The sequence below is a fragment of the Xiphias gladius genome, chromosome 24 (assembly GCF_016859285.1).
Source record: "Xiphias gladius isolate SHS-SW01 ecotype Sanya breed wild chromosome 24, ASM1685928v1, whole genome shotgun sequence".
NCBI classification, from domain to species: Eukaryota; Metazoa; Chordata; class Actinopteri; order Istiophoriformes; family Xiphiidae; genus Xiphias; species Xiphias gladius.
Window position 1 is genome coordinate 16845030 of NC_053423.1, and position 25082 is coordinate 16870111.

The 25082-nt window shown below is 44.0% G+C and overlaps 1 protein-coding gene across 1 annotated transcript; it reads left to right on the forward strand.

Annotated features, from left to right (window-relative positions):
• The first annotated feature begins 10480 nt into the window (after window positions 1-10480).
• Window positions 10481-23053, forward strand: LOC120785961 (ephrin-A1-like). Its single transcript, XM_040120989.1, has 5 exons — window positions 10481-10816; window positions 21411-21706; window positions 22458-22523; window positions 22620-22715; window positions 22842-23053. The coding sequence occupies exons 1-5, from the start codon at window positions 10719-10721 to the stop codon at window positions 22967-22969; spliced, it is 684 nt and encodes a 227-aa protein (XP_039976923.1). The 5' UTR covers window positions 10481-10718; the 3' UTR covers window positions 22970-23053.
• The last annotated feature ends 2029 nt before the right edge of the window (window positions 23054-25082 follow it).

Consider the following 25082-nt stretch of genomic DNA (forward strand, 5'->3'; position numbering starts at 1 on the left):
TTGAAGATAAACGAAGTCATTGAGTCCTCACCCATGACTTTATTTAGATAAGTTGGTTTTCAGTCTTTTGTGGTCTTTTGTGTTTGGTATTACACAGTGAATGTTTTGCTTGAGCATTTTTAATGTGGTCAGTGCTCACACGAGACACATTGTCCAGTGGGGGGTGGATGGGCCATGTATGTAAGCGTGTGAACTTAGCTGGCTACAACTGTACAATTTGCAAACACTGAATGAAAATATCTGCATTTTTGTGTTTAGGTTTGTCAGAAACATACAGCATGTGCATGTCTCTCATTTCTAAATGCATGTGTCTCTGCAGTTCTAGGAAGTCTTGTCTTACTCCCTCTTTTTTTTCTCCTAAATTTCAATCTGCATGTGTTTGTATATTTGCATTGGGAGAAACCTGGGAAGGGCCGGCGTCGCGACAAACCGGGCTGACAGACGGATCAACATGCCAAAATATGACCAAGGGAGAGGAAGGCAACGTTAAAACAAGGGAGGACAAGAGGAAGAAAAGGCAGAGAGAATTTGGACGGTGGAGAAAGTGGAGAGAGACGGGGCCCCTGACCTGACCACACTGACACACTTGGGTCTCTCTCTCCTTGCCAGCTGTGCTTTGTGGTTGACTAGAAGAGGACACACTCGCACACACATATACTTATCTACGCATGCTGGCGATGAGGACATACTTGGCCTGTATGCATTCGTGTGTGTGTGTGTTTGAGTGTGTGTTTGGATGTGACAAGCCTATCCATGCGTGCTAAAGAGAGTGCAAACTCTACCAAAAATCCCACCGTCTGTGTTTGTTTTCCCTCCAGCCTTTGTGCCTTTGTGTTCACATCCCTGAACCTGTATGCACATCTGTGTGTGTATACGTATATTTACACGTCTGCTGGAGTGTGCTGGTGCTCATTTCCATCTGTTTTTCTTGCTCAGCAGCTTGAGCGGGCAGGATATTGGTGTGTAGTGTGTCCCCCTGTAGCACTCCATCATCTCAGCCTCTTCTCCAGGTCTCCACATGTGTGTAACGTCTGTGAACCATTAGCAACGTCGAACACAAACGGAATAATTAGGGATAAGTGCTCAAAGGTGCAATAGTTAGACCCCCAACCCCCCATCCCTTCCCACAATCCTTTGCCGCACTGTGAGGCCGCCGTTCCCACTGCTGGAGCCTGACTGTTGCCCAACGCTCACGTCTCCGCAAATAGAAATGGTGCTGCTAACAGGCGATGTGGGCACTCTGTGTTTTCAGAGCGGGCCCCAACGAGTGCTGACTGGCCCTCGAAGGGATTATTTTTAACGTGTGTGTAGTTCCGCTGCACTGGCAGGGAAGAGAGGAAATGCAACATGGTCAAAGAGTCAAGGAGGGGAAAGTTCCCTCTTAACACAGCAGTTTGTCACGTCTAGGCATGTTTCTGAGTTTGCGTAGTGAACACACTTATGTTTATATGTATCTGTGGGTATGCATGTGTGCATTGCACTGTAACCAAATGCGGGTGGGCTTTTACAGTATGTGTGTGCTGTGTTTAGAGGAAGAGAACTGTCCGTGTGTTTGTTTGTAGGAGTGTTGTGTGTGTAGTTCTCCCCATTACTAGGAAACAGGCTTTCCTTGGCAAAGCAGGCAGCCGGCAAATCTGCTATAACCTCTGTAACCCCCACCCACCACCACCAGCATCACCACCACCTCCACCCTTCCTCACCCTCCATGAGGGAAGTTGGGAATCGATACTCCGCAATCTGAGGGAGTGAGCGTGCCAGCATCCGTAAGCTGAGGTTTGGGCAAGTAACATCAGTCAGATACACACGTACACGAACATACAAACAGTTACACGTAAACATACACATACGCACACACACGTCCTTTGCACATATGTTAGTGTTTGCGTGGACGTGGGGACTTCCCACACAAACTCATGACATCTTGATTCAGCAGCACCAAGTGCAAAGCGATATACAGCTTAGGGAAAAACGGAATGGAAAGACTGTATTGCTCCAGCTGAGGTCAGTTTTGGAGACAAAACCCTTGTTGAGTGAGCAAAGTAAAAACCTGAAATATGTGTCTTAATCGCTGACCTCACTCTGCCCCTCCAGCAATACGTGCTCCTGTCCGAGTCAAACAAAGGACGAAGAGGAAAATTGACACAAACATATTTGCATATGCCCACAGTTTACTCTCGAGTGAGTGCAAATGTTATATGGGGAAATGGATCTAAATAATTGTAGGTGCAGTCTAATTAAGATAACACTTTTTTATTCTAATCAGTTACACATATAAACAAATCTGCTTGCTGTGCATAGATTTTATGGGTAAACACACCTATTCGTACACACGCACACATACACAGAAATGCAAACACACTAAGGATGCCATAAATTACAGTCATCCCATCTGGGAACATTAAGAAGCTGTTAATGAATAGGGTGCCGGCGCAGCAGCCACAAGTGAAGCAAGGAGGGTGGAGAGGTGGAGGCAGGGAGGCACGGGGGGTGGGTAGCATCTGGGCAGCAGATATGTGTGTAGTCATGTAAAAGAGGTTGCGGTAACAGAGCACATCTTGGGGGAGGAGAGGAATCAAAAGATGTGTTTTGAAGCCAGTGCTCTCTGTGACCTGCCTGGTAGAAAATGCACTCTATGAGCGTATCAAATGAAAATCATACCCATAGTCATAAGAATGTTTAAAAAAATAAAAATAAATAAATAAATCTTTGGATGGTCGAACTTGAGTGCTCACATTTTAAGCTGAAACATTTAACATTGTTTTACCAAGATCGAAAAGCCAGATAACTTCAGTCAGCTTACACACTCCCCATACTACTGAATGGACTCAGATATGGGGCTGCAGCCGAAGGCCAGCTCAGGCCCAGACTAATGACTTCACCTTATCTATGGGAGGTGTCAGAGGAGGTGTGGCAACAGAAGGGCCATTTATTGTAAGTGACCTTTTAATACCCTCAGCCCTTTCACAATACTTCCACTGGCTGGCATTCAAAGGGGACACATGGGCAATATACAGAGCACAAGTGTGCCTCAGAAGGAGACAAAAGACACCACCTGTATGCTAATACACTGTGAGGCTTTCAGAGCGTGTAGTGCTGCAGAAGCAGAATGGTGAAGTGTGCCGCTCCTTTGGAGAATGCCCAGGGCTTTAAAATAGAAGCAGAGGCCAAAAATTGATTTTGGCCCCTCTTTTTTTAACAAGTAGAAAGGGAAGAAACAAGAAAGATCTGAAGTGTGCCACTTTATGGGGGAGAGGGTGCTGTAAAATTGATTTTCTCCTTCTTTAAGGCTGCAAAGGAGAGAGACAATAAGAGCAATGTGGAGGAGTAACTGTAGGATGGTGCTGTGGAGAGAAGAAAGGGCACGGGCAGTAAAATTCATTTCCAATCTTTGTGTTAAGTAATGAGAAAGAGGGAAAGCGGCAGAGTGTGTCACTTCAGATGGAAGGCAGGAGGGTGTTTGAGGAGACAGATAGAACCAAAGGCTGTAAAATTCATTTTCACCTTCCTCTCTTTAAGTAACAGGAGAGCAGAAGTCACTGAGGGTGAGCGTGGTGCCTTTGTCAATAAGCAGAGAGAGTGAAAATAGGGTAATAAAATTCATTTCCTCAGTCCTTATTCTGTATTTTCTTAAGCAAGAGAGGTTTGACTGGTGGAGTGTGCCGTGGCAGAGGGACGCCTGTTCATATGGAAAAAAGGAAGTGAGGTCAGAGGCTGTAAAAGTCTTTTTCTTATTGCCTCAAGTAATAAGGTAGAGTGGTAGCATGTGCCTGTTTGAATGGAGGGTGGAGTAATTGCTATTAAGCAGATTTTGAGCATGGCACACTTGCACAGAGAAAGAGACAACTCCTCCTTTTGCAGCCCCAGACCACACATGTATACCCTTTGCTCATTCATAAACAGACTTATGTAAACACGTCTTCAGCTTGCACAGAGACACACCACCCGAGTCACTTGTATTTACCGCTATCTCTGTGCTCCTCCAGTCGTTGGAGCAGCAGCATTTTTTTTCCACACTATCTTTCTTTTCAGCTGAAAAACCCTGAGCCATCTATTTACCACACTGTCTCTCAGTGTGTATACATCCAGACCTCTGCACTGCATATTTCTCACGCCATCTATTACAATGTTTCAGCTGCAAAGCCCTGAGCCATCTTCAGTTATATAACACTCTATCGCTGCGTGTTTTTTTTTTTTGTTAGTTTTGTTTTTTTAACTTTCACACTATCAGTACAATGAATTGCAAAAAAGGACCTTCGGCGTTGGGAAGTTGCATCAATATTACTTCCCATCTGTCAGCAGGAGTCAGCAGCAATGCCACTGTATCCGGTGAGCGAACGTGCATGTAAAGTATAAGCCTTTGTTAGCTATGGTGTCACTTGCTGTTGCTGTCAGTGTGACAGTCAGGATGGCACTATTCTGGGCATGCCAACTGGCCATGTCTCTTCTTTCCCTCAGGGATCTCCGTGGCCTATCAGTGCTGGGAAGGTCTGCGCACTTCGGATAGATCGCCGCTCTTCGGGGGAAGGCAGAGCACGTCACTTTCATCCAACATATTTCAGGGGGTAATGAGCAAACGTGGACCGCTTCAGCAGTCTTGGGGCTGACAGCGCGAGCACATGCTGTTCTCTCTCAAATCTGGTTATGTTGACTATTCTCTGGGATCAGGTGCATCTAGCCCACAGCTTCTTCCAAAAAAATATTGTCATTACTATTCTATGCTTTCCCTCTACCTATTTCCTGTGGAGAAAGATGCTCAGCTGGCCCCCGTGAGATTGTTAGAGCTTTCTGTTTCAAGTCCCATTGTATAAGTGTAATGTGGAGCTGGGTTGTTTACCAAGCGATATGATTTTGGTTTCCTTTTCACCCCAGTATTGTATGTGTTGTAATGATGTAATTGCGCTTCAGTGTACCGTTTGTAATTTAGTAGGTAAGTTATACACGCTTAGCCCCCTATACTCTCCCAGGCTGTTGTGTCGTTTGTGTCAAGGAAAAGCAGGGGATGGTAAACAGAGCCTCTGGGTGGTCCCCTTTCTCTGGACTCAGACTCCCCGGACACACTGTAAAGTCTGCTGACAGGAGAAGAGCTCTTTCTTTTCAACACAACCTGTGTTGCTGCTCTCCTCTCCTTTCTGTTCTGTCGCTTGTTTGTGGCTGCCGGAGTCTATGGAACTGCCCTCATACATATTGAAGGGGCTTTTGAGGAATCCACCAGTGTGCAGCTTTTTCATCCTCATCTCCCTATTTAAATTTGAGTGTGAGTTTCTCCCTCTTATTCTCTCTACGTCTGTCTCTATAATTCTAAAAAGTACTTTTGCATTGCACTATTCAATTTCTGTTTTTCTCACTCTCTTCCACCTGCCCACTTCGGTGCAGCCCCCCCCCCCCTTTCTCACACCACTTAGCTCCAAATATTTCTCTGCATATATTTTTTCGCTTTTGTTTTGCAGATAAAAAAAAACACTCTTGTGTGCATCTCTCGAAACCTTCCTACCTTAACTCAAACTCCTCTCCATCTCTTTCCTCCTCTTTCCCTTTTCCTCCCCACTCCAAATGTTTATTTCAGTATATTTCTGTCTTTCCCACTGTCTACTTGCTCACAAATTATACCTTTTATGCATCCTTTAAATCCTTTCTTTCTGATCTCTCAGCTATTTTTCTCAGACTGTCTCTCCTCTGCTCCAAAGTTTCCCAAGTAAATACAGTAATAATCTATTTCTGTTTTTCTAATCTAACTTCCTCTTTATTATTTTGTTCCACCTTTCCAGCCTCACTCTCGAATCTTGCTTCCCTATCTTTGTGTTTGCATGTTATGCCCCATCTGAACATCTTATTACATTTTGGGCCTCTCCACTCTCCCTCTGTCCTTCTTGTTTGTTTCCTGTCTATTGCTATCTTTCTCACTTTCTCGCCAGCCCCTTCTTATTCCTTTAGCATCCATCCCTCCTTCCACTTCTCCTCTGCACTCACTTTTGCTTCAGATATATTTATGTTTAAACACTAAGTCTCTTCACCTTTATTTTAAACCTTCCTCCTTCATATCTCTCCTCCTTGTTATTAAACTTCCTGTAGATTTCTGTCACGCGTGTAGATTTTGCACTGCTTCAGACTGAGAGGGATGGATGAGTTGGACTCCCTCTGTTCGTTGCTGTTGTCCAGCCTCTCCAAAATGACTCTGCATTTCCCCAGAGAGGGCACTTCATTGTTTATTTGTTTGTCTGGGAGTCAACTGCAATCACCACTTACTAGATTTTGACAGTCTAAGGGAAACGATACATTGCACATCTAAAATTTCAATTTGCCCAAGGAAGGTAGACATAATTAAAGGTCAGCAAAGGTATCACATTTGCTACTGACTGGACCAAAGGTTTCTAGGCGTCTTTTATCTGTGAAAACAGGCTTATTGTTGCTTTCTGGTATATCCCTCCTTTGCTCTATTTCTCCTGCATCTTTTTACTTTACATATTGTCTCTCTTAAGTACATCTTTTTTAAGCTCTTCACTCATTTCGCACGCCTCCTTACTTTTGCTTTCATTCTTGGTCTTACGCTCTTGTTATCTAACATTGTGTTTGCATTTCTCCTCAATCCTCCTCCTTCTCATCCGCCTCCTTCTCAGCTGCTCTTTGTCTCTCAGTTTGGCTTGTATGGTGGGTATGCAGGCGTATATATTTGTGTGTCTGTGTGTGTGGGTCCGTCTGAGTGTGTGTGCTTTCCCGAATGTCTAAGCACAGCGACTGCCTGGCTACCGGCAAGGCCACTCACTGAGATGTGATCTAAATAGTCTTACCTGAACTCCAATCTCTCAGATGACACACTGATCATTGGATACGGCTACGCATAATCAACCACGTCTTTGTTTACCTCTGATAATTAACTACAGCTAATTAAGAACTGGCACTTACCACTTCATCTCTTTACTGCTCTCGGTGTTACTCGCCAATTACCTTTGTTTTTCTTTAAAATTGCTCCGACTAATCATTAACCATGCTTCCTATTGCCTCAGGACAGTCAAAGAAATATCAACATTTGTACCACAACAGGCAAAACATGCTCATGAACAAACTTGTTCTTCACAAGCAAATTGTTGAGGGAAGGATGGTTATGCTGTCTTTACAGAGTCTGTATTTCATAAGAGGAGGGAGACCTATGCAATGCTAATTACAGGAAACACTTTATTTCCATTGTTTGCAAAGAAAGAGCTTATAGGTTCAGGAACAACTCCTGCAGAGGAGTTCCATTGACTAAGAATAGAGGACACAAACCAAGGAGGCCAATGTAGAGAGACACCCACTGCAGGGCTGTGGGATGTTGTTTGGGGATGGGAACATGATGACAGTCTGTGATTAAACCTCTCATTTGTATTCACAGCGAAGAGCCCAAACCCTTCTCCTTTAACGGCCATGATTGGGGGTGAGAAGGAAGAAAGTGGCAACAAGCTTCAGCAGAAGACAGGAAGGCACCTCACTGCCCATCTGTTGAAACCTGGTCACGTTGAGGTGATCTGGAAGAGCAGATTAGACATGTTCTGAGAACCGCAGGTTACAAGAACTTCCCCAAACATAAAGTGTAGCATTGTCCTGAACCGAGGTAGATATTATATCTATATCTATCTATTTGTTATAGTTTTCATAGATTTTAGTGGGAAAAATCCTGTGTTTTGATTTGTCTTTTCAGGATCACGGAAAGTGCAACTCTATGAAATCATCTAATTACTCTGGTTGAAATGGTTGAAAAAAAACAAATTATGGACAGTCAAGTTCCCATGCCTGCATGAAATGGTTTTCCCTATCATTTTCTTATATCTTATTATCATGCCGCAGAACAGGCTCAGTGCAAATCCTGTCAGGATTTGAGGTGAATAGGGTTGTGTTTATGTGTGTGTGTGCGCCTGCATTTGTGTCTATGCAGACGTGCAAGCCAGCAGAGATCCACGTGTGTGTGTGTGTGTGCGACTCTCTGTCTTTCTCCTGTAAAAAAGTACATGTATCAGAGCTGAGCTGCTGTTTTGTTCCACTTCATCTTTCTAGGTACTCATTCAGTAGTGCAGGTTGGTATGAAATTAAAGGTCTGCTCATTTGGTTCCTGATAGAGCTTTGACATAGATGTCTGTGGCGTGGTGAAAGCTTTTCCACAACAATTTTGGATTGCAATGCAAATGACAATTATGTTGGCAGTCCCTCTCACCCTCTTATCTTCCCACCGAGCCAGAAAAAACAATTGGACTCTAAAAAATTGATCCACCAGGATGAGCACTCTTCATGAATACAAAGCACATTATTTGGAATGACCTGCTTGACACTGAACAGAACACAATTACTAGGTATATGTGCCTTTCTGTATTTGCACTCTTAGAGCTGAAATGGTTTGTCAGTTTAGAGAGAATTTTTAAAATGCAGATTGCATAAACTGTGAATACTCAGAACCACTGAATGTGGAATACATCGTCAGTAATATACAGACGACTCCTCTTGAGTCGGGATCTTTTGCTGCAGAAGGAAAACAACCAAAATAAAGAGTTTATATAAACGGCTTGGTGAAATGGTAATGTGGGTGTCTCATATAGGTGATTATTCAAAGGTAAGGACAAGAGAGCACAGAGTCAGAAAGGGGTTAACAGCGGATGCAAATAGATATCAGTAGTTGCTGTAATCTGCTTGGAGCACCAGATGAGTGGGAGTAACAGCACTGTGATAATTAAACTGTTAGATAAACTGTTGATGTGCAATCAACAGTCTACCTGACAGTTTCGTTATCTTGTGAAATTATCAGGACTACTGTGGCAGCCTTAACCTTCTAAAATTTCATGTATTTTCGCATCCAATCTACATGAGGCCTATTTAAGCAGAAACAAAAAATCTCAAAAGGTTCATCTCAGAGCTCCATAGAGCCCTATATACTGTAAGAATGCTTGCTTTATTTCACTCTCATTTTACTGTGGAATAGGACGCCTTTCGGTAATGTTAATGTTACATTGTTGTTACATTGGGAGTGTATCATGCAGTGTCTGCATTCCTTTACTGCTCTCTTAAATATGGACCAAATCCCTGTCAGAGTTTATCTGATCCCATCCCTGAATCCTACCCATGCCCTGAAATGGAGCCAAACCCCCCAACTCTGTGCAATTGGCTGTTTAAGTTCATTATCCGGAATGGTTTCCCTTCTTCTTACTTACTTTTCGTTTTTGTTGTCTCCTGCGATACCTTTCAAAAGCTGCTACGCTGCTAAGCAGGTATAGCAAATGAAGTGCCATGTCAAGCAGAAGCAGGCTTGAAAACCCTCTCTGGCAATATGGCTCACTAGGCTGAACAAGCGGCTCACAGTCTAGATTATCCATGTTAATGGAACAGAAAATGAGGAATCAGGATTTGCAGTTCATCTGACAGCATGGAGGTTATCTGCCTCCAGTTGAAGGTACACTCTTTGTATTTGACCATCTAGGTCTTCTTTACATTAAATATATGCGATTTCAAATACTCAACGTTAACTTTGAAAATTTCCACGTTAATATTACAGATGAATGCCCTTAGAATAAATGTAATATTCGCATGTTGTAATAGTGGCCGCTAATGTCTGTGCTCACACAAAAGAGTCAGAAAACCTTTAAGTTAAAAATACCAACTTCAGTGCAAGAAACCACTGTGCAAACACACCAGATGTTGCCCAACCAGTACTCAGGCAAGGGTGGTGCACTCAAATGATAGATAAGGACTGTGGGGAAAAAACTCTACAGTTTGAACACACTCGAGGATGGACAAAAAACCTGGAACAACTCTGCAGCATAATGTAACGAGCCTTGTAATAAGAATCAAATACAATAAAATACTGTTTTGCAGCTTGTGATGTTCGGGTCTCATTTACAATGTATCAGTGAACTGTTTAATTAACTCTATAGGTATTTTTAGGCTGTATTTGGTGGTGTTATTGCATGGGATTGCTGTATATCGTTAGGTGTTCGTGTTTTTGTCTCCCCCGTGGGAGTTTCGTTTACATGCAAGCAAATAACATTAAAAATTGAATACATGAATAAATGATGAGCGATTTCCGGTTTTTCCGCGCTTGTTTATAACCAACCAACAAAAATAATAAAGGCAATGACATCTTTGTGGTTGTAACTATTCTCATATTATCACCTGATTCCCTTTCTAGAGTTTTTTAATCCGATAGCAAATTATTTATAGTATAATATGTATACATAAATTCAACAAGTGCCTATGGACATGATATTGCAAACTTCTGAAATAGAAATCAAAGTTAATATTTTTAAAATGTGGTCTAGGCTCACCTAGACACTCTGTAGGTGCTGGAGATGTAATGATGTGGACGACATATAAACATACGTTACATGCGGAGAAACCTGCGGAGCTCGCGTCTCTCGGACAGCCCCCTGATTGGTCGCCTCTGGTACAGTGGGCGGGGCTCGCGGCTGTGGGCGTTTCAGAAAACCAGCCTCCACTCGGCCCCGGCGTTCATTCACTACGGATTTGTCGAGTCAACCTGAACTCTCTGCAGTTTTCATTCCTCTACGAATCTACTTGCTTTTTGCTCCCTTTCAGATCCACTGCGCAAAGGCGTGTATTTGAGCGTGGACTGTCCAGGGGCGCGAACGATCTCTTTTCGGCAAACTTTTTGTTGTTGTTGTTTTTTTTTGGTTTGTTTGTTTTTTCTTGCTCAAGCTACCTGAGTTGTGTTTACTCTCTGCACGCCTCCACTCCTCTCCACCATGGATTTGGTTTGGATTGTGGGCTTCGTTGCGAGCGTCTGCGCCTGGTTTGCCACAGCGGAGCGGCACAGCGTCTACTGGAACAGCACGAACCCAAAGTAAATATCTCTTTTAATTTGTGTTTTCCGGTCGCAATTCAATGCTCCTGAACCCACAATTGCACACAGTTCTCTATTTTATCAATGCAAAACCAAGATCGTTTGGCATCTTACATATAAATGAACTTTTAACCACATTCTCAGTGCAGATGTGATCATCACGGTACATATTCAGATGCACTTGAGTAGTTGCGAGTCCTGCATATTCAGCGAGCTTGTTGTGTCGAATTTGCGATGGAAGCAACTGGCTGCTGTTGTGATGATAATGCAAGATAGTTGGGAGTCTCTCTCCCTCCCCCTCCCCATCCCCATCCCCCTCCCCTTGTTGCGCTCGAACCTGTTATTACGGTGCCGTTTACCTGCATTACTTTGTCTAGCCTGTTCAAATTTTAATCCGTTTCGCAATCGGTGTACCTGTGCTGCGGGATTAGTTACATCAGGTTATGTCATCTATTTATTTTTCTGAACTGACAGCGAGCTAGTGAAACAGCCCATTCTTTGGAGGGAAGAAAGCTTCTTTATATGGGTGAATGCAGGGGTTTCATGGACAGAGAAACGCAGGAACTTACGGTGATTTTTTTCCCCAGTGGAACACAGTTTTTCATTTAAAGGGGGCATGATCTATGAATAATACAACTTGTCCTTCTTTGGAAACTTTATGTGCACGTGTAATATGTTTTTTTTTCCTCCTTTTTTTTTAACTGAGTTAATTAATTTGTTAGAAGTCCGTGAATTTGTGTTCTTTTCCGTTATTTTGGTGCTGTTTTGTCTTCATTCGTGAAATGAAATTCTATAGGGGAGGAATTTTTCCCTGGCAAGGGTTATATTTTCTGTGTTGATTTTACAGGCCCGAATCACAGCCCAACGTGTTGAAATATCTGTTGCAATATCCTCCCCATCTGACAGAGAGCCCTGACCTCTGTGTGGAGTCGGAGGTTGCTGTATCTCCTAAATCAAGGGATATCACTTGGGGTTTACGTGGCTGTCAGGGAGACATAGGGGTGTTCATATTTCAAGTGGTAAGACGAGTAATAATGGTGTATGACAGAGACAGAGGGGGTAACTTGAGACCTGCCCTGCAGGTCAGGCTGTGGGAGAGAGATAGATTGCTCAGGGAGGAGAAATTGGAGCTCAAATTGTTGGGGTTAGGGGCCATTCAGCATAAGTGGGGGTCAATTAGAATTATGGTTGATGATGGCTGGGGTGAAATGGCTCGGGGTACGAAAAGGGTTCGGTTTACACACCACGAATGGACTTCAACGTGCACTCACACATAAACACACACGTACGGGCAAGCACAAACAGACTCTTGGCAGGCAATCATTCAATCACAAACCAGGATGCTCAATCACACCAACTGACGCCATCTAAAGCAATCGCTGTCCTACTCACACTCTCCCTGCAAACGCGTCTCGTCTGGTTTGAAACACCCAGATACCCGAATATTCTCTCGCAATAATAGATTGAAACACAGTTTCCCTTCCAATCTCCCCTGTGGTTAAAACTACAGCATTTACTGTTCTCAGCAAGGCCATAATTACAGCAGCAAAGCCTTTCACTGAAAATCAGAATGAAGTCAAAGTCCCAGATGGAAAGGCGTTTTGTTGTGTCCCCGCAACGGAATGACAATAATCATTCCTGTATATATACACTGGTAATCCGTCCTTTTGCACTTGCTATTTTTTTCCGGATGACTGTGCTAAATCTCTCCCTTTGGCTACTCTTAATCCTGTATTCGCAGAAAAAGCACAGAGTTTCTGAGATGTTTTCATTTGCTACTTTTCATCATTCCCAGCAGTCTGCCCTCCCCTTTGACCTGATACTTGATACAGTGTGTTGACAACTATCTTTTCCCTCATGAGAGGTGTCTTGCCCGTTTTTGGCCTCGGTTTGTTGTTCCATTCCATTCCCCAGAAAGCTGTCGTTAATCAAATTGATCTCTGATTGATCACTGTGGTCCATTCGGTACAGTCTCATTTCCTTTTTCTCAGTGTGTTTGTCGGGGGCTTTGGCAACACACACACTCATACATATCCATGCACAGTTGCCCCTGCTCACCACTGTTGGGTGAGCACGCCTTGGGGCCTGCTCACTTCCAAGGTCGTATGTGCCTGCACTTTAATGACTGCTTTGTTGCAGCGTGAAATGTATTTCTGAGAGTGTGTTTTTCAGCACTTTCTGACCTTTTAGTTGTGAGTGTGTTTGTAACCTTCGTGTCTGATTAGCAGACACAAAGGCTTAATCATCAGCACAGGTTGATTCCCAGAAAGACACTCACCGGTGCGTCCAGTCAGCTAGGGTCCCGGCATGCCAGTGTGTGTACGTGTCTTTTGTCAAGGGAGTGTCTGTGCTGAAGCTCACTCACACGTACATCATCACCAGATTCGAGTGACTCACACGCCCTCGTACACATTAACCAAGTCAACAACACACACTTCCACACATGTGCCATAAAGTTGTGATTGTTGTTAACATCATCACAGGAGCCCTATGGACTCTACGACTCCAATGTGAGGCAATAATATGCCCCTCCACTGCTTCTTTCTCCCCTTCTCACTTTTTCCCTGCTGACAGAGCATGAGTAGACCCCCCTCCTCCTCCCCGTCCTCCTCCTCCTCTGCTTTGTACCTGTCTCTCCCTCTCTCAGGCACCTTCCTCCCCCTCTTCTTGGCCAGGTTCCCTTTTCAACCTGGTTCTGTGGTCTCCAGTTCTGTGAATCCGTTAACTATTTCATGGCTCTTTCACAGACACATCTGTTTGAGCCACTGTTTATTTTAACATCATCATCATCACCTTTTCTGTTACACATTTTCGAGTTAATCTGTTCTAACTCTGAAATCTTTGTTTTGCTGTGCCTTTCTAATGAGCTCTTTGATTTTTGTAAAACTGTAAAGTACACTTCCAGATTTTTGTAGTTTACCATTGTTGGCTCAGTGGTTTAAGTTATTGAATATGCTTTTTGTGCTGTGTTGGCTCAAATGGGAGAGTTATTTAAGGTATGTTTCACCCACATGAAGGATTTTCTTGGTATTTATCCAGTCATTATGGGTGTTTTGTGATGCTTCCCATACAAATTGGGGAAGGGTCTTCACAGTGAGCCACAGAAAGAGAATAGTAACTGGTGTGACTGATTGGGGGTCAGAGTTCACTATGTGATGAAGTGGCACGGCCTCTATCAATCTGTCAGTCATTCCGTCACAGCGGTGGTCCTTGAATACTGTCTGCCACTCAGGCCAGCCCCTCTTCACACAGCCGTGGCGCTGCCTCTGGGAAACTCTCATTCTTCCCCCTCCTGTCTTTTCGGTCCCCTTCGCTCCTTCACCAGCTTTTATCTCAACTTTACAAGCTGTCCCTTTTCAGTCTATTATTTCCTCACCTCAAACTATGGCTCTCAGAGACGGGGGAAGGAGGGAAGCATGCTAAGAGGTGTGGAATTTTTTTATCGTTCTTGGCACCCATGGCAATCCGTCACAAGGCACTTTGCCCTTTCCTTCACGCTTTTTTTTCCTCCTCAGCTCTCTCCCTTAAAGCTTCCTTCTTCTGCCTCCCTATGAAAAGCCACTCTAGTCTTCCCAGCAAACCTGATTATTTTTTCCCTTCTTCCTGGTCTTTTCACTTGTCTGTCCATGTATGTTTCTCCCCTCTTGAGTGTCTTGCAGAAGCAGTGGAAGTGGCTGAGCCAGTCTGAGAACTCAGACATTGAAAGGAGAGGAATTAAAATAAGAAAAAAACCGACGTGTAGGAGTAGGTTGAAGTGTCTGTTTGTCTTCTGTGTATGTGCACGCATGCGTGTTTGAGAGATGGAAGATAAGATTGGGTAGTCACATCAGCGGTTGTGATTAGGTGGGTTTAATAGATAAGGGATTTCTGTGATTTCCAAGTAATCTGAACCGAAGCTACTCTCCTCAAAAAACATCCAGGTTTCCCACTTCCTAATCCAGTCTTCACTCTAAACCCACCGCAGTCCCTTCCCCCCATTTGGTCAACATCCTCTTCAGTAAATTCCTAAGTCTATTTCCCATCTTTCTCTCGCATCATCTGTCCTTCTCCCCTCCCGCCACCCTTAATCTGGCCTTGTAATCTGTCTGGTGAATTAAATCGGGGGAAGAGAGAGAGATTGTCAAGTGGATGGTAATCGCCTTTTATAGGCTCAATGATCATTGAAGTGTGCTGACTTTTCCTATCTTTTCTTACGTCTGTACGACGACTTTACCTAGGTGACCATATTGAGAAGAGGTGTTTTTCTCTTTCCAAGACCTGATTTTCTTCCCGTTCAATATCCCTGCTTGTTGTTAGAGTGTCAGAGGCAGGAGGGCTTGTTTTATTGACTACATTAGATAGTGAAACATGCCAAAGATTTTAATTTCCCAAAGGCGTGCTGTTGGTGTTACCCAAGTCTGCACGCTGCCTGCTTTGTGTTTCACTGTGAAGTGCTGCACTTCCTGGCTACGTCTTTTCCCGGGAAAACTGCGTATCCTGTCTGCACAATAAACAATACAGTTCTCACACACCAACACACGCAAGACCATAAAAGTCTGGACTCAGGAGTTGATTGAATTTCCCAGGCTCATTTGAGAACTGAATACATTTGAACTTTGAGAATAAGTAGATTGGAAGTGATTGATAGTTATTAGTTGTTTTTATGAGGGATGCGCTCAACTGTCAAGCCCTGAGGATGATTTGGGATCCGCCTGCCATGCTGTCAGATCTCTGTCTGTCTGTATTTGGGATTGTCCTCTGATCAGCGTCACCCCAGTCAACCCCTCTGTTTCTCTGTCCCCTGCCCATCCTCATGCCTCTTCCTTATCTAAGCAGCAGACTTCCCCTGCTCCTTCCCACCCTGATCCTCCTCCTCGATGCACTGCTTCAATGCCACACAAAAATCATAGAGGAAGAAAAGCTCCATTAGTACAGAGATATATGATTATGGTGCAATTATGAGTGGAGCTTGCACTTTCTCTCTCGCGGTGTGTGTGTGAGGCGGAGACACAGAGTGTTTGTGTGTATCCTCCAGACTTGTTTATCAAGTCTTGGTGACATTCAGTGCACCAACAGTGTACATGTGTTTGGATGAGGAAGAATTAGCTTGTAAGAGTCAGATATTATCTCTGAAAATGAACCATTGTGTTTGTTTTGTTGTTTAAATAAGGGTCATTGTGTAACTTATTTTTTATTTTTTTGTCCTGTTTGTTGAAAGCCTGGATTTAGTGTGGAAACATGTCCCAACAGCAAATACTGCTACCCCCTGGAGGTCGGTTGTATTATTACCATTTTTACTACTAGATATCTGCGAGCAAGAGCTGCTACTACTACATTCAGAAATCAATTTAGTAACTGTGGCCTGTACTCACATATAGTAAATTCCGCATGGAATTCTTTAGGCTACAAGTTCAGACTATGTTTGCAGAAAAAAAAACGCAGAGCATGAAACCAAAATCCAGCAAAATTGATTTTCTTGCACAGATATTTGCCTCCTGAAATATGATGTCAGTGGTGACCTTTTTGCTCCGGCCCTTATAAGATACAAATGGCTCAGGGGACAGTGTGAGACAGTTGAAAAGAGCATATGTATTCATCTAAGTCTCCTTAGTGCAGTGGAATCAGCCAACTATTTCTCCGTTGGACTAAAAGCTTCATCATTTTGCTGGTTGGCAAAAGGAGCTCAGTGAGTTCAGCCAGGAACACTGGCAGAATGACCAATGATCCGGACAGACAAAGGTTGAATGGCAAATGGGATGAAAGCTGATTGAGATGGATGACAAAAAGTCACACAGTGCAAAGAATGAAGGCTGGAATATTATGTAAAAAGGGAGGAGCTGAAAGAGTTGGACCATATTTGTTTCTATGACAACCCCACAACGCACTGATTGTGCTTGGCTCTGCAAACGGTGGGTCAGAAAGTTGCATATTTGGAATGCCGCCAGGACAGGTTGTGATTGGTTCAGCAAGTCTGGGGTGGGGGAGGGACAGAGTTGACACGAGGATCTGGTTTGCTTATTGAGTGATGAAAGACGGACAGAGAGTGGGACGGGACGGCTGACATTGATGGATGAATAGATAGATAGATGAAACAAAAAGAGTTGGAGCAATAACATTACACAGTCCTGTTTAACTAAGCTCACAATGCACCTCAGATGTGCTCTGATGTGCCTGCCACCTCCTTCGTGGAGTCACGTAACTTTCACAGATATAACTTGAAAGAAACAGCTCCCTTGTGTCCTATGTCTTTCATTATTCTGTTAACACCTCTCACTTTCCCCTCTGCAACCATGGACACACTTACGCACACACATTCATAGTCAGTGTGTCTCTTTTTCAACTCCCAAACTCCAGTGTAGAGGAGTAATACCCCTTCTCTATGTGAGAACAATAGAGAGAGAAAAAAAAGCTCCACCCTGCCTATCTCACCCCTTACTCTGTACCCAGGGCCTCGGCCCCTGCTCTGGGCCTCGCTGTCCACTCTAAGCCCCTGTATTAAGCAGGGTCTGGTGCTGATGAATGGACCCGAGCTCAGCCTCTACTCAACCCAATAATCCAGGCTTGGACGAGACGATTAGGTGGTCCCCACATTCCAGTTCACTCATCTGTGACGTAGGCCGGCCACCTTTTGGGTCACATTAGTGGCGTGTGTAAAACCCAAGAGAAAAAATAATCATGTTTATGTTCTTAGGGTAACTGTGTGGGCCTCTGAGAAATGGCACAGGTGTAGTAGAACAGAGCTCCTGTTTGTTTTTTTGGCTTTTTTTGGGGGGTGATGCAGTGGTCAAATATGTGAATCGATATTTATAGCGAGTGATTCCCGTCAAAGCATTCCTCTAATTTAAAATGCACAAGGCCACTTCTTGCTGACTGTCGGTGTATAAAATTCTCCGGTGCTGACTTGGCGATTGTCCGACCTTTGATCCACATCGTGGCCTCTTTGCCTCTGAGGTCTGGCATTCCACAGGGCGATAGAGTGCAGAGATGAGAGGGTGATGGATGGATGAAAGGAGGGGGTAGAAGTAGAGAAGAAAGCAAAACGCTGGCCAGAGAGATTAAAGAAGAGAGATTAGACTCTTGCTCCTGAGGAGGCTCCAATAAATCAGGAATTCCTTCTTAGGAGTGGGAGAAGAGTGGCTGGGAACAGTGTGTAGTCTATTTTTCAACGTATTATGCGCTCACACACACACACACACGCACATTTGACCACTTGACATTCCCTCACCGCTATCATCGCCATTCATTATTGGCATTCATTATCTTCCTTATCAAAACTGAAACGCACTCCCAGATTCCTCAGAGCCCTTCAGACACAACACACACACACACACACACACTCCGACACAAACAATTACACATTTAAATATCTCAAGCTGAGGCAGACAAACATGCACTCAATCCTCACTGCATATCTGCCATAGCTCCACAAATCATCCTTAAACAGAGAATACAACAGCTCCTCCATGCTGTTACTTTTGCTGAAGCTCCAAGCATCACTGTCATTAAAAGAGGGTATGCCAGGATAAACAATTGGAATAAATCAAGACAGCCTGTTGACACAGAGAGGGAAACAGTCTGCTAGGGGGAAATGACAAGGGACACACACTGGGGGAGACAGAGAGAAGGCATGATTGGACTTTGTTAGCTAAACCTTTTCACACAGAGGCCAAGGCCCTCTTTCAAGTGAGATACTCCAATCAGTTAATTAAGCTGATGATGTGAACCGTTTCAATGCTGAGGTGTTAGAGGGGAACAAAAAGCAGGAGGATAATTAAAACTATTTGCCATTAGTAAAAGGAGCTCGCCAGCCTCCCCGGGTGCGTATTCAGCCACTGTCCTCTCTGCTAAGTGAAGTATTTCATCAGTGCAGGCACACTGTGAACCCAGACACTGTATGAACCAGTGGCATTGATAGAGCAACTGTAGCACTCACACAGAAACACTTACTGAGAGAAACTTCAAAAGCCGTTCCCAACTCAAGCCCTTTGACCCCCCACCCACCCATGCCTATTCATGCCCTCTGTCTCCACCCAAATTCTCAGCCTAAAGGGGCTGGGAAGTGAGGAGCAGGAGGGCATAATTACCCCCCTCCGGGGCAATTTTAATACCTTTTTTGTGTTTTAATTGTACCCCCCTTCGACCCCCTTTTGACGAACACATTGGGACCATACCACAACCAGTTTGTAATCAGGGCTCAGGGTGAGGGAGGGATTGGGTGTAGGGAGTTTGTTTGTGTGTGTTTTCAGTGTTTGCAGGGGGATGATAACTCTGTCAGGCAAAAAAAACAGACAACAGTGTTTGTTCAATAGTGTTATTGATTTAACTGGAATTGAAAGTGGCAGGGGGAAAAAACACTTTAGCGCCAATCTGGTAAACAGAGCGTGGCAGGCAAACTGCAGATAAGCACTAAGCTGTCTGGGCCATGGCAAAATGATAATTATTGCTCTCTACCCCCCAAAAGTTGGCGCACCATTATCAGCACAGTTAGGTGGAAGTTTCATCAGTATACTAAAAGGGTGCTTGTTTTCCGACCGGCCCGTGTTGCTGTTGTAATGGTGATGCCGGCTAATCTGGTCATCAGTATTGAGGGAATGCAGTCAGGCGGAGAGGGGTGAAGGGATGGGGGGAGGGAGCCAGAGGGGGTGGGGGGGCAGGAGTCAGGGCCCCGGGTTCGGAGCCTTAGCATCTGTTTTTTTTTTTTTTTTTCCAGGGGGTTCAAGGGAGATCCCTGGCAACAAACAACAACACCAGCTAATGAGCGACGGGGGCCTGTGTCTGTGGACTTTGATCGTTAGTCACACATATGGACCTTGTCACACAAACTCAAGCTCCGCAAATGCTACTTGTTACATTCAGGGAGTTTCATGAGAAAACACCAGCATTCTCAAAGAAAAATCTACTTGAGGAAAGGAAATGCTTTCAGCGGTGAGGTTTTTTTTCTTGCTAAAGGTGTCAGTTTAGCACCCCCACAGGCTTTTTTTTTCAGAACTAATAACTCCTTGAGATCTGTAGATCTGATGAAATAGCAGCCAGTAACTAAACTCACACCGACTGGCTGCCTCTTTTTTGAGCTGCTGAAATCCTGCTGGACCGTGCATGTATTCATTGCAAAAGCAACAAAACCCTATATTAGACACACATTCTTCTTGTGTGTTGTGAAAATATTTAAGGCTGTCAAATTTCGTCCATTCTCAGGGAACCGCTGGTGATCCAGAACAGTAGGAGACAGTAAACTGATAGGCATTGCTTGGGAGCTCAGTACCAGGGGAGGAGATGTGTTTGGGTGTGTGCCTGTGTGCGCCTGTGTATGTGGGTTCGGTGGGTGCAAATAGTAGGTAGCTACTGCTTCGGGTTGTTGATAGATGGGAATTACTGGGAAGTGTGTGATTTGTGTGTGTGTTGCTAGTGACCAACTACGGCTCCAGGCCTGTGATAGATGGCTTTGGCTGAGAAGAGAGCATTAGCTGTGAGCCGCTCATGGAGCAGTCACACAGTCAGGGGGAGGGGACAGAGCTGAAATACCTATAGTGACGATTCCCTGGAGATAAACTCATAATGTCTCTGAAAGAAAATTTGGAAGGGGGGGGGGATTTATGGACAGTTGGGACAAGGCCAATTGAACCTTACTTAGAGTTTGCTAAATTGTTATTAAACATTGCCACTGAACTTTTGTGTGTTGACATGTGAAAAATGCTAAAACGCCGAAAGGTTTTTGGTGAGTGCTCTTTGACCCAGGTCTATGAGGAGAGGGAGGAGGTTTGGTTTACTTAAAGACCATCGTAAAGAGGGTGGAGAGGGTTGAGGAATGAAGGGAGGGATGCAGGGAGTAATGGACGGGAGGTAGACAGTCTGACTGTCTACCTCTGTATTTGTAATGAGAGGGAGCGTTGTGAGAGTCAGTTCCAGGCCATCAGCAGACTCAAGTTGTTGTCATCTGCCTGTCTCTCTGAGCCTAATGAATGGGTTAAAACATATGTGACCTTTATTTTTAACCTTGTCCCCATCTCAAGTAAACTCCTGTGTTTCTGCTTCCACTGTGGCGAATTTGTCATTGTGCATTCTGTCGCTCTGTGTGTGTGTGTGTGTGTGTGTGTGTGTGTGTGTGTGTGTGTGTGTGTGTGTGTGTGTGTGTGTGTGTGTGTGTGTGTGTGTGTGTGTTTGTAGCCCAGCAGATGTCGATACTCATCTCCTTTCTTGATGGGCTAACTGACTGCTAATGTTTCTCTGTAAACATCATTCAACTCCTGTGAGACATGGGATCAATGTGCACTCAGTGCTAACTCTCAACATAGCAGCAAGAAGCAGGAGCTACACATCCATATTTATGCGCATGTTCTCTGCAGATCACTCTTCTCCTTATTGTGTTTTCTCTCTTGATTCCACTCCAACACACACGTATATATTCACACACACTCTCTCTTTTTCCTGCTCTCTATCTCTCAAGCCCAGACCTCTAAGTCTTTCCTCTGATTTCCCTGTTGTACACTGGCGTGTAGCCGATCAATATATAATCACAGGTTTTGAGGCTCGTATTTATTACCGCGCCGATGCTACAACCACGGTTATCAGTCTCCTGCCACTTGTGTAACTGCTCTCCTCTGCCCCCTCCTCGCAGGTTTCTATGGGACGACTATGCTGTGGAGGTGAAGCTCAATGACTACCTTGACATCGTCTGCCCCCATTACCCCGAGGGTGAGGTGCCGCTGCTGGATGCCGAACGATACGTGCTCTACATGGTGGAGCGCGAGGACTACGAATCCTGCAAGCCCCAGTCATACGACCAGATGCGTTGGGAGTGTGGCCATCCCTTTGCCCCTCATGCCCCTGAGAAGTTCTCTGAAAAGTTCCAGCGTTTTACTCCATTTACTCTGGGAAAGGAGTTCCGCCAAGGAGAAAGCTACTATTATATCTGTAAGTGTCACTATAGCTTCTTCTCAGATTTGTCACTTTGTTTGCCAAGTGGTCATGTTTTCCAATATTTGCACAAAATGTCTACAGCTACACTAGCAACTCTGAGCAAAATGATAATGTCAGCATGCTAACATGTCAGAATGGCACGTTTCCCATGCTCAACATCTTAGTTTCGCATTTAGCATGTCCTAATGATGACTGGATGATAAGTTAACTGATCGCCAAAATTATTAGGAGTCATCCTGGGGGGTGGCAGGAATATCTGTATCAAATTTCATGGCAATCCATCCAAGGGTTATTGAGGAATTTCACTCAAAAGCACAAATGTCAACCCGTGGCACTAGAGGAAAAAGGGGGGATCAGTTGATCACCAAAGGCATTACGATTCATAATCTGGGAATCATAAATGTCTCTACAAAATTTAGTACAGCAAACAATGTTGTCACCCTGACCATGGCTGTAATTAGCTAAACAGCAGGACAGGACACTCTTTGCCTGGTCACAGATGGCTTCCTAAAGCTTTGTCCCTGCATTTGTCTGTTGCCAAGTGTGTGTGTGTGTGTGTGTGTGTGTGTGTGTGTGTGTGTGTGTGTGTGTGTGTGTGTGTGTGTGTGTGTGTGTGTGTGTGTGTGTGTGTGTGTGTGTGTGTACGTGCACATGCATACATGAAGGTGGATTAAGTGGCCAGAGGAGGCTAAGTGTATTAGTTAGGATGTTAACGCCTGTGTTGTTTGTTCCCCCTTCCCTGCAGCCAAACCTTTGCACCACCATGGAAAAGAGTGTCTCAGGCTCAGGGTGGATGTCGTAGCTGCTGATGGTAAGTTAACCACCCTCCTGGCTCACCTCTAATAGTCACGTTAGGCTATTGCAAGACCCAGGCAGAGTAACAGATGGCATTTTTCTTTTCTTGCAGGCTCTCAAGAGGCCAGAGTGGCTAAAGGAGGCACAGGTGGGACTGGAGTTGGAGCTGGGGGTGGAGTCCACAACCCGTCCAACAGACTGCCTGCAGGTATTTTGACCAACATTGCATCCTTTCTATTTATCCCTAACTTTAAAACAATCAAAGTACCTTCAGGATTACATTGTGGTGTAAATATGTGGTAGTAATGTGTCTTCTTTATCTCCCATCCTATAGCCGATGACCCGGTGGTAATCCTGCCAGACGTCCAGAAAAGTGTACGGACAAACTCTGCAGTGGCAGCCACATCCCTCTCAATCCTCTCATTGTTAGTCCCATTTTCATTACTGCTATTGTTACACTGAGAGCACCAGAAAGGACTGCTGTTGGCAGACGTTTTTATCAGGGACTACAATGAAGACAGTCCGTGGGGATGAGACCACTGACTCTTTTTCATGCCCAGTGCTGGCCACAGGGAGTGATCTTTGAAGCTTGCAAAGTATGGATGGACTCGCTTGCACAACACGTGCTGAGTAACTCTGAGCATTTTGGCCGAAGTATGTGTGCTTCATCTTATTTTCAAAAAAATTGACAGTATTTTTTTCTTGGAAAAGACCAAGCTGATTTGTATTTTTGGGGGACACTCTCCAAAACATATGAACCTCTTTGGATGATAACCCAAGAAGGAAATATGAAGAAGTGGAAGAGAAACCTAAAGGGGCCGAAGAACAATCAAGAGCAAAGACACCAACTGTGTTTTGAATTATATAGATAGGAATTTAGATGGAATAAATCCACATATAATGGAAAAGTAATCTCTTACCTTTTGAGCCAAAGATCAGTCATCTCTCCAATTTGTACACTATTCCACCCTTGACTATTGTGTACTATTTGTTGTATTGTTATTGTTATGGTATTGAGTGGCATTGATGTCCCAAGTGATTACTTTCTCTAAATGTAGCATCGACAAACACAGGGGCTGTTCTCATCACAACCATTCCTTTGCAAACTCGACCATGTGCTTATATACTGTAGCATTCATACTGCACAGTACAGACACACTCACATACACTCTCCATCAGTGTTACACACAGACACACACTCTAACATCAGACACTCGGTAACACATGAAAACACACACTACATTGAACTGTGTTACCTGTACATTCTGTGAAGATAATTTATAACATTTGCAGCTGAGAATTTTTACTGTATATACCATGTACTTATGAAAGGAAATGTTGACTGTTGACTGGCAATGAGGGGGGCTTTTTCTCGCTCTCCTGGTAGAGTTAGTACCTGTGTGAAAGGAAAAATGTGTGTATTGAAGTGAGAGTAAGAGAATGTGCGCAAGCTAGGGCGCGATTGATTATAAGCGTGATGAGACAAAATGTTTTTCTGCCAAAAGTAAACACTGAGATAATGTGTGTATTACAGAGAGGCTGGACTTCTCTCTTTGTTGGATCTTGCCCCTGTATTGGTTAAACTGTCCGACATGAAGAGCTGTCATCAAATCTTTTTTACAGCAGGATCCACCCCTGTGTATCATGGTGCTCTCCTTCATGTTTCCAACCACCACGCAGAAAACAAGCGAATACTTCCACACACAAAGTGAAGTAATCAGCTATTTAGACTTTCACAATAATTATCACGGTTTTGGATACTTTGAAAATTTTAAAGTAACCAGTTCACAACAGACAAGACACAGCATCAAAGCAAGCTGCCAAGTAAATCTTCACCTGACAGACTAACTTGATCAACGAAGCACAACAGTGTATGACTACCATTTTTTTTTAATCTGAATTCTTGTTACTTAATTTTGTACATGTGTAAGTAAAAGAAGTGTATAATATGTGTATATATATACATATATATATATAGAAAGAGAGAGAAGATTATATAAAAGACCTGTTTGATAAATATGCTAAATGTGAACATTTCATGTGAATTAAAAAATGATATTTTTGGAAAACCAGAACAGCTTTCTTGTGATTACTTTGAGCCATGCTGGCATGGTTAGGCATGGTATGGCCGACATGGGTCTGGGCATGGTGTTGCTAGCAGGCCCATCACCAAGGGATGGTATTAAAATGCCCCTCCTTTTTCATATTATTGTGAGCAGCGCAAGTTTTCCAGGCAGTTTCCTGTATTCTGTAGACTGTCCTGAAGTAATTTGTCTTTAGGCCTATTGATCTGCTGTGTCAAAAGGTTTGGAATCGGATTATCGACTATTGAATGGACTGGCATGAAATTGTGTACAGACAGTTGTGGTTCCCAAAGTATGAATTGTAATGACTTTGTCGATCCCCCGACTTTTCCACTAGCATCAGCATGGGGCCATAAAATGGGGTGTTCAATGAATTGTCTCAATAATTATTGGATGGATTGCCATGAAATCCAGCCAATAGATGTCCCTCAGGATTGATTGTAATAATGTTGGTGATCCTTTAACTTTTCATCTAGTGCAATCATCAGGTC